Consider the following 10,469-nt stretch of genomic DNA (forward strand, 5'->3'; position numbering starts at 1 on the left):
ATGCCCTCTTCTGGCGTATTGATGTACATGCATAGTCCCCACGTGGGGGTTCACAGAAGTTATGTAGTCCCATAGGATCTGATGCCCTCTTCTGGTGTATTGATGTACATGCAGACAAAAACACCAATATACAGAAAATACATAAATTAAATCTTTTTAAAAAGAAAGGCTTTCTGAAAAGAAAAAAAAAAATGTGAACCACCCTTTAAAAATTGGGCAAAGGGGCTGGAGAAATGGCTCCGTGGTTAAGAGCCCTGACTCCTCTGCCAGAGGACTGGAGTTGAATTCCCAGCAGGCACATGGCAGCTTACAGCTGTCTGTAATTCCAGTCCAAGGCATCTGATACACCAATACACCAATGCATATAAAATAAAAATAAAATTGATTTTTTAAAAAAAAACTGATGTAGTTTTCCCTTGCTAAGAAAAAACAAGGCACTATCAAACAAGACACTATCACTGGGGGTTTACCTCCACCGCAGATCTCAGCAGAAGCCCGGTCCATCTTCCTCCCCACTCCCACCTCCGCAGTACCCCTTCCTGCCAGGCCTGTCCATAGTTAGTCAACAGATGGCAGTAACAGCTCAGTTTTAAAGTGCTGCTAGCCTCCTAAGTTTTTGGAGTATGTTCCGCTGTTTGAGCAAGGCTCATACCACTCTGTGACCAAGGGAACTTGATCTTAGCCATGAGGACCCAGGACCCAGAGGATGTGCAGAACTCGAGGGGCAGCGAGAATTTCTGGGGGGGCGTTGCTGAAGGAGAAACAGCCTGGACCACACAGAGACCATCTCTCATCCCAGCTCTGTTTAACTCTCTGAGCCAATCGAAGCATCTACTCCCTGAAAGCCAGGGTGGCTGAGGCTGCAGCCATGCCAAGAGAGAAGGGCTGCTCATTGTCTTCCTCTCCTGCCGCATCCTTCCCAACACAGGCAGCAGCAATTGGCGCTGGGAGCCTGGAGGCCCCAGGGACCTGACTTTGTGGGTCAGTGTGGTCTGCATAGGGAGACAAGAATTTTCTGCCATCTTCATCCCCATTTCCTGGAGGAAATGACACAGCAGAAGTATCACTTGGCTTTCCCCCTACATTGTCTAAAGAAACTGCTCATATTACTCTCTTCCTTCTTAAAGGGGAATAGGTGAAGAAAAAAACAAAAAACAGCTTTCAGGTGAGATTAAGAACAAAAGACAAAGCTCAAACAGAGAGTGGGTTTATCGGCCAAACTGTATCTGAGGCTGAATAGCCATATAATATTTTGTACATACCAGAGAACATAGTCTTATGCATGTTTAGACATCGCATCACCAATCTAAGCGGGAAGAAAAGAGAAAGACACAGGTGGCTTTCTAGATTATCCGGCTCACTCTATGTTTATATTTGCATATTTATTTACTTATTTGAGACAGGACCTCACTCTGTAGCCTAGACTGACCCCAACTGCTTGACCTATTCCCCGTCATTGAGTCTCAAGAATGGACAGTCTTCTCCAAGCACAGTGTGGTTTGTCTTAGCTGCTTCATTCGGTACCAAACACAGCTGCCTCAAGTTCCTATACTGGAGTGACCAGTGGAAAACCAGTGACAGGCTTCCTGCCCATCAAGTCAACCGTGTCCTACCTGGTCCATCATGCTTCCCTCAAGCAGACACAAGCTGATTCGTGTCTGATTAGCAATAACAGTCAGGGAGTCTGTGCAGTGTCAACCACCCTGCCCCGAGCGGAAACACACGCTATGTCACTTCCCGGATGACAAAGTCATTAAGGATGAGTTCTACTTCGTGCACTTGTTCTGAGATAGAGTCCGACTTTGTAGCCCAGGCTGGTCTTGAACCCATGATCCTGCAGCCCTGGCATCCTAAATGCTGAGGTTACAGATGTGGAGCACCACATCTGGCTGCATCTATGCAACCTTGTTTACCTATAAGCGTAACTTGAATGCTTTCTATTATATACAAAGGGGAAATTTGTGGTCATAAGAGCAAGGATTATCAAGTTATTGAACACTCTCCTGTGCCCTGAGAGGCTACCTCTCCGAGGTGTAAAGGGTGTCCCCAAACATAAATCTAAAAGAATAAAAATAAAAGCAGCATGAGCATTCTGTCAGGTAGTAAGCCATCCCCTTGGTGCTCTCTAGCAAGGGGAAAAGATGGGGATGTGGAAGTGTAGCTGTGTACTGCCCCCTCATCCCAGTCCCTTCTGACAAATGCCCCACCTCAAACACGAACTCCTGGGCATCGTTCTCTCATGCTAGGCTGGCCTCTTCATCCCAAGCAACGGGGCAGTCCACACAGCAGCCCTAGGGATACCCTCTGAGCTGTTGTTCTTTCTTCTTTCAGCTGTAGACCCCAAAGTTGCTTGTATCGCTAACCGAGTGGCTGAAATCGTGTACTCCTGGCCGCCACCAGAAGATTACCACAACCAGAGAGGCAGCTTCAAGTTCAAAGAGAGCACCCCGGAGCGTCCGTTCTTTCAATATGGAGGTGCTCAATCTAGAACTTATGATTCAAAGAAAGGTAAGCCTTCCTTGTTGCATGTGTGGGGTTGAGCCCGTGCCGGATACAAGTATATGGGCAAGCGTGTATGTACGCAGCTCAGGCCTCTGTGCACTGGGAATCTCAGCCCGCTTTGCAGCAACATGATGGAGACCGTGAGCTCTAGCTGAAGGCATCAGCCCATGGCACAGAGATGCCATGAGCCTGTGGAACCAACATGTCCGCTCACTGCTAAGTCAGAGGAAACGTCTCCTGTGGAGGGAGAGGAGGAGATGTCAGGTCGAGTCGTGTTATAGTGGTTGTGCATAGAGTCAGAATATCACCCAGCCCAGGCCTCGTGGGAAACACCCAGGCTGTCAGACACGCAGTGTGGTAGTTATTTTTCTTGCCATCGTGAGAAAACTGCCTAGCAGAAGCAATTGATCAGAGAAAATATTTATTTTGGCTTACAATTTCAGAAGGTTCCATCCATGGTTGCTTAACCACATGCATTTAGGCAGGGTACAGCAGGGGGCAGTTGTTCATTCTGCAGTCAACCAGGGGGCAAAGAAAGCAAGATGAGGCCAGTCAGAATACCTTCACAGGTCTGCCCTCACTCTCCTACCGCTTCTGGTTAGATGCTACCTCCTGAAATCTCCACAGCCTCCCAAATAGTACCAACAGTTAAGGACCAGCATTCAAAACATGAGCCTGTGGAGAACAATTCCTATTTGATCTAGCAACACCAGGTCTGGCTCAGGAGGTATTGAAAAAGTGAGCATTAGGGACCAGATTAGCTCAGTCACTGCCACACAGTATTAGTGGCTGGGACCACTACAGGGTTCTAGAAGTTGTGTGGGAACCCTGGGCCGAGAGAGGAGAACAGAAGGGAGAAGGTTTTGCCTTCCTTCATCATTGACCTTCCTCTCAACTCTCTCTCCCCAACCTCTAGTAGAGGGTATAAGGATGATGACCAAGTGGCTCGTGGGCCTGTAGCATCGTGAAGGACAACACAAAAGCCCACAGAGGCTATCAGTGTCTCAGATCCCAAAACAGGGCTGGGGCTTTATCCACTGTCTGCTGCACATCTGAAACTGAACACTGCCACAGGGCTCTGAGCGAGGAGCCGTCCATGCCAGAAAGAAAGCGCTAGGGCTTTGTGGCCCTCCCAAGTGTGCCTGGGAAGTGGAACGTGATATCTTCAGACAGCCAAAGCCAAGGCGCCCCCCTCCCCTCCCCTGCACCCCACCCCTGCATGCGGGAGGAATCCAGGACTCCAGCACAGCATCTTTCCAGGAGAGATGGAAGCAGAGACTGCACCCAGGGCTGTGGAGATTTATGCCTGTTTGCTCCCAGGCATTGTGAGTCCCAGGTTAGCCACTCTCCCCGCTCCCCTCCTTCCTACACCTTCCTGGGCTTTGCTCCATTAATTCCCCCGGCCTCCCTCGCCACTAGCCAAGATAAACATGTGGGTCCCACATCGCTTCGGAGACTGGGCTGTAAGTCAGAAACTCGATTCCCTCGGTAACTGACATTTCTCTGTTTGGATTCTGTTCTGCAGTGGTGATCACTTTCACCGTTATGTTTACTAAGTGGCAAGTTGTGAGAAAAGCCCTCCTAGCCCAGGCCAACGACAGCCTGGCTTTGTCCAACTGCCGTTTCATCCTGGAGGACTCAGGAATTTGTTCATTTCGTTCCCATGTACCCCACCTTTTTGTCGAGACATGGAATACAGGGTATAAACTTCAATCACATAAAAATCAACCAAGTTTCAAAAAAATGTAAAAAAAAGAATACATAGGAAAATAAAAAGGGCTAAAGAATGAGACCGGTCCCCACATGCAGGCCAGGAAAATGTCACTTCACATTTGGGCTGTAAGTTTGGCCCCATGCTTCTGACAAAGGTAGAAATATGATCAGACGTGGGATTTATGGGGCTGGGAAGTTGGCTCAGCTGGTAAGGGGTTCTCTGTGCTCAGAGCCTGAGTTCAGATCCCCAGCTCCCGTACAGGGCTGTGCACTGTGGCACGTGCCTGCGTCGTGGGCTCAAGGAGGGCACAGAAAAGGGGATCTCTGGGGTTGTCTGTCAGCCAGGCCAGCTGAGCTCGAGTTCAATAAGAGCTCCTGTCTCAGAAACTGATCAAGGAAGACATCCGGTATTGACACCATGTGCACATGGGCTTACACACACACACACACACACACACACACACACACACACACACAGGGAATTTATATTTAACAAACATACCATCTGCTGAGAAAAAGCCTGAAAACAAGAAAAAGGAGTGGCTGTGTGGCCCAGTGTTGGAGCATTTGCCTAGAAACCATGAGGCTCCGGCTTTGACCCCCAGCAAGTGTAGTATGGGTAGGCTGTATGTAACTATTACTTTGTGGCAAAATAAATAAAAATTAAAAAAAAAAAATAAGAGGGAATCGTCTCTTAAGTCTCTTCATGGACAGGATTATGTCTAGTGGAACTGATGTCTTCACCAGTGTTCATACAGTAAATAAGTCGTAAGTTTCTCAGTGAGAATTGGGAGGGGAAGGAGGCACTGAGCAAAAAGACAAGGATGGGACTAGAGAAGTCTTGAATGGTGAGATTTATCAACTGGGGATTTGAATGCTTGCTCCTTTCTCCATCCATAACCAAGCCGCAAGTGTGGCCACTGGAAGGACACGTTTATTATTTTTGTGCCTGTCTTGAAAGAAATAACTGGAATTTCCCTCTCCCCCCCCAACAGACGGAGAGGATCAAGTAATAAACAAAATTGTTGAGCTGCTGAAATACTCAGGGGATCAGCTGGGAAGAGAGGTATGGAGTCCCTTGAGCTAACGTGGTTCCTGTCTGCGCCCACGCACTAGGGCAGGACAGTGGAACTGTGCACCAGGCTCTGACCCTCGTCCCCTCTGGAGTCCTGGCTTCCACTTAGTCCTAAGCTTTATTTCCCTTGGAGTCTGCCTCTTCACGCTGGCAGCATCTCAAAAATGAATCGCTTTGGAAAACAGAAGTAAATCTTCTGGAGCCTCCGTGGAATTTCTGGAAACTAGAAACGCAACTGTGTTATTGTAAGAAAAGACATCGGAAAAACGAACATTTGCTGCATAGGTTTATCGACCTCCTTCTCATCTAACTGAACCTCAGGGGAGTCTGGATGGTTGCAATTGCCCAGCAGCCTGGCTATGCGTCTGATAGTTACTCAAAGGCTGCAATCCTCTCTGTAATGCCCTTACAGTTGCTGGACTGTGGCTGCTTAAATCTGTCTTAGCCACTCACCCAGACAGGCAGGCTGGTGAAGTGTAGGAACCCAGGAACCCGTAGTGGAGTAGTGGAGACCTGCCTTTTTTATTACAAGAAGTCCTTGTGTGACACTGAAGAACAAGCCCATACTGGAGTTAGAAGGCATTTTCTTTTGTGCTCATAGTCTGTCACCTATCTCTGGGGTCTGTCAATTGGGATCTGATTTGTGGATTCTTCTTTTGTGGTCAGGACCTGCTGAGAGAAAGTTGGGTCCAGAGCCAAGTGGGCTTCTTAGAAGGGAAAAGCAGAAGAAAATGGTGCCCAAAAGGGATGAAAGGCCTAGGGAAGGTGCAGAGTGAAAACCAGGGATGTTGGGCCAAAGAGAAGAGAGTGGATTGTGTGTACTTTGGGAACACTGGCAGGGGCAGAGCGGCCTCAGAACAAACAGGACATTTATACCATCGTGCATACAGAGCTCAAGCAGCAAGTCCACAGAGATTCAGTTTCGAGGAAGAGGTGGGAGGTGAAATCACTTGGGTAGAATAATGGAAAAGGAATCTGTGGATATTTTTACATGTATTTATTTATTGCATGTGAGTGGGATGTCCATGTGCATGTGTCATGGAATACCACTGAGGTCAGGGACGGGCAGGAGCCTGTGTTCTCCTTCCACCAAGGATGCTGGGAGTCAAACGTAGGCTTGGCAGCAAGTTCCCACTGAACCATTTCACCAGCCCCCCTCTCTCTTTTTTTATTATTTATTTTAATAAGCAAATACATGTGGGGAGTCTTCCCTGTCTCTATTGTGCCCCCAGAATTCCTCCTTTATGTCCAACTCTGTACTGTCATTATGCTAGTTTAGAGATGAAATAAATAGATGTGAAAAATGGGTAGTGTCCCCAAGATTGCTCTGCCGGTGAGAGGGTAGGGCCGAGTGAACACCTAAGACATCACTAGGGTTCAGATCCCATCCATAAGCCTGCCTCTTGAAAAGCACATAACACTATTAGCCATCCCCACTAGACTGGGGGCCCATGGGTAAGCACCTGGGTCTGAGCCACCCATGACTCCTTTCTGTCCTTGGTGTTTGGGAAGTACTTGAGTGTCGAATAAGATTTTTAGTTTTGTCCTTATTTGTACCAATAAAAGGAATCCGTGGAGCAGGTACCGGGCCCCACTTTACTCTGTAGGATGCCATGTCATGACACTGCAGTCCAGGGTCCGATAGAGCAGGTACCCCCCCCCCTTGACTCTGTAGGGTGCTGTGCCATGATTGACACCACATTCCAGGGGCTTCTTACTGGTGCTTCTGATTACAGGAGTGGCCTTCCACGTGCCCCCTAATTGCTTTTCCTCTCATACACAGATGAAGAAAGACAAGGCTTTGATGAGCAGCTTCCAGGATGGGCTGTCCTACTCAGTGTTCAAGACTATCACAGACCTGTTCCTGAGGGATGTAGACACCAGAGGAGAATCAGAAGCCAAAGCACAAAGCTTTAAAGCTGCCCTTGCAATAGACGCCATCGCCAAGCTCACAGCCATCGACAACCACCCAATGAATAGGATGCTGGGCTTTGGCACCAAGTACCTAAAAGAGTACTTCTCCCCTTGGGTGCAGCAGAATGGTGGATGGGTAAGTGTACCCCGTTAAGAAAACGAATCCTCTCAACAGCGTGCTGTGGTGCATGTCTGCACTTAGGAGGCCCAGGCCGGGAGCCTGTGAGTTTGGGACAAGCCTGAATTACATAGTGAGACCTTAACACACACAAACACACACATACTCACACACCCCACAGGCACACACACATGTGCCTACATGCACACACACACACACACTACATTGCACACACCCTCACATACCACACACATACGCACCATACACACCAAACACATACCAACTTACACACATACTCACACTTGTGTGTGCACACACCCCACAGGCATACAGCACACACAGTCATGCATGCATGCATGTGTACACACACACACACACACACCACATTCACACACACATAGAAAACACACACACACACACACATCTTCTCTGATAAGGGATGGGCGATAAAACTTTATTAAGACAGAGGGGAGACATCTGGGAATCAGTTCTCATGGATTTAGGATACTCAAGTGGCAAGAGACAAGTCCCACCAATCGGAACATATTTTTAGCAATGGTCATCTTCATCCACAAATATTTACTGAACTCCCAGAGGGTATGTCGGGGGAGGGGGCAAAGGGTCAGAGGAAGCAGGAGCTGGTGAGACAAATGTTTCAGTGGATGCCATTTCTTCTTCCACAAATTCTGCCGGTCAGATGAGGGCAGGGGCACTTGCTCTCTCTCCTTGATGCCGACAGGATGTAGGCTGATCTTCACACAGGGATTCAGGCTCATTCTGTCATTGCTGCTTAGACTTCAACTGGGAAATTGGGACACAAACTGAAAAAACAGGCAACTGAACTTGCATCTATTTTTGGTGAGGTGAATTAATCACATCAGCTGCCTCCCCTCTGTGTCCCAGCCCTTCCTCCAGCTTTGATCTGTGTTCTCTGAGACTTCCCATCCCCCAAATTGTTCAAGATTGACATCAGGCCAACTCTGAACTTTCCTAACTGGTCAAGGTTAGTCTTAGGAGGACGGATGCTCTCTCACTATCCGTGGTCTTCTGTCCACAAGAGCGTTCCAGGGCCAGCTGGACACTTGTGTCAACTCTAAGTACGGCCAGAGTGTCCCTGAGCCTTTCTCACAGGCTGGTCTCCTAGGTCTCACAAGAAAGTGTGGCATGCATTCCCCACAGAGCTGAAAAGCCTGCCACTGCCCTCAGTGGCCTCCCACTTAGCTCAGCCTCTGCTCCTTTCTGTGTCGCAATGCACGGCCACAGGTGCGGGAGAACTAACGGTTAGCAGGAGTGTGCTAACCATTCTGAGAGGAGGCTAGAGCTCTCAACTGCATCTCCGTTCCCCCTTCTTCCCCTCAGGATCCCATGGAGTTCCTCTGCTGCCCTCCTTTCCTGACCACTGTGAGGGGCGAGGGGTGAGAAAAGGAATGCCCAGAGATGTAGCTCAGTACAGTGCGTGCTTGGCATGTATAGACCCTGGGTTCAATCCCCAGTGTGTGTGTGGGCGGGGTGAGAGGAAGAGAAGGATGGCAGAAACAAAGACAGGGATGGAGAGGAAAATAAGAGATTAGAATAAAGGAGAAAGAGAAAGAGGGAGAGACGGAAGGAAGGAAGGAAGGAAGGAAGGAAGGAAGGAAGGAAGGAAGGGAGAGTAAAACTCAAATTGAACAAGCTTATAAAAAACATAAGTTATGGAGGGGAGAGGCACACAGAATGGGGGAGCTTTTTTCCAGTCATGTATTCAATTAAATGATTTCCATCCAGAAGATGTAATGAACTCTTAACAATTTCACAATAAAAAAGACAAGAGATTTAATTTTCTTAACGGGCGATAGAGTTGTACACTGTTTCTCCGGGGAGGCTATAGAAAGAAAAGACACTGGGCATGTCCGTTTCAATGGTGGAGAGACGGAAGTCAAAAAGCTGAAGAACTCTACCCAATGGGATGCTTATGGCAAAGACTCTGTGAGACTGGGAGCTGGAACCTCCCTCTTTACATTGCTGGTTGAATTACGGAACCATGCAGCCCTGGAGAACCATCTGGCAGTGCTCACAAATGTGAGCAAAATGTTACGTAGCATTGTCAGGAGCAGGGTGGGATAGCCCAGCAGTAGAGTGTATACTGAGCCACGGTGAAGGCAATGGGATCGATCCCCAGCACCACAAAATAAACAAACAAACAAACAGAGATAAAATAGAGCTACCATCTCTACCCCTCAAAAATGGAGACCATTTTCACCCGAAACATGTCCATAAATATTCATGGCTGAGTTTGGAAACAGAATCAACTGCAGCATCCATCAGCTAATGAACACTGATCAGCAAAATGAAGCACAGACCATGCAATGGAATATGACAGAACCGTAAAAATAAAAAAGCACTAACATATATGAACCTTAGAAAATGTTATGCAAGGCTGGGGAGACGGCTCAGTGGCTAAGAACATTTGCTGCCCTCAGATGATCCAAGTTCAATTCCCAGCATCACGACTGCCTATAACTCCAGGGTTCCAGTGCCCTCTTCTGGCCTCCATGGACACTCACACATATGTGCCCACACTCACAGACACACTTGTATATATGTGAACGAAAAATAAAATTGAAAAAGGCATTATGCTAAGAAGCCAGACAAGAATACCTCTTGTTAAATGGTTTTATTTATAAAGTGTCCAAAATAAGCAAATTCATGGAGGCAGAAAGGAGTTTGGTGAGGGACTAGGGCTGACCACTGGTAGGGACAGACTTTCTTTTTGGAGTGACAAAGGGGTCCTAGAGTTCGGGGTAAGGGTTGTATAACCCTTATGCACTTTAGTAGGAAGAATTTTGTGGTAAAATTCTATTTCAGTAAATATTAAAAAGAAAACAGTTCTAATTCCAGTAATCAGATAAAAGAAGAAGGAAAAGCAAGTGTAAACATTTTATGTAACTTGGCTGCTGGCTCGAGAGAAAATCAAGTTCCATCAGAGGAAATAGACAGTCCTTCAGGAGGAATTTGGAGGGAGGTTTCTGAGATTAGAAACTGATGCAGTTGCTGAAGGGTGTGTGTGTGTGTGTGTGTGTGTGTGTGTGTGTGTGTGTGTGTGTGTGTGTGTGTGTGTTGTGTCCCTCGGGATTGACTCCAGGGCATCACATGCTAACGCAAAGATGC

The 10,469-nt window shown here is 47.6% G+C and overlaps 1 protein-coding gene across 1 annotated transcript in view; it reads left to right on the forward strand.

Moving 5' to 3' along the window:
* The window catches only part of Bcl2l14 (BCL2 like 14), a 14,478-nt gene that overhangs the window by 1,986 nt on the left and 2,023 nt on the right, over nt 1-10,469 (forward strand). The window contains exons 2-4 of the mRNA XM_005364491.2: nt 2,332-2,508; nt 5,211-5,281; nt 7,074-7,340. Coding sequence (XP_005364548.1) covers nt 2,332-2,508; nt 5,211-5,281; nt 7,074-7,340 — 515 coding nt within the window. The remainder of the gene's footprint in view (nt 1-2,331; nt 2,509-5,210; nt 5,282-7,073; nt 7,341-10,469) is intronic.

This window comes from Microtus ochrogaster (genome assembly GCF_000317375.1).
Source record: "Microtus ochrogaster isolate Prairie Vole_2 chromosome 14 unlocalized genomic scaffold, MicOch1.0 chr14_random_2, whole genome shotgun sequence".
In the NCBI taxonomy this organism is placed as follows: domain Eukaryota; kingdom Metazoa; phylum Chordata; class Mammalia; order Rodentia; family Cricetidae; genus Microtus; species Microtus ochrogaster.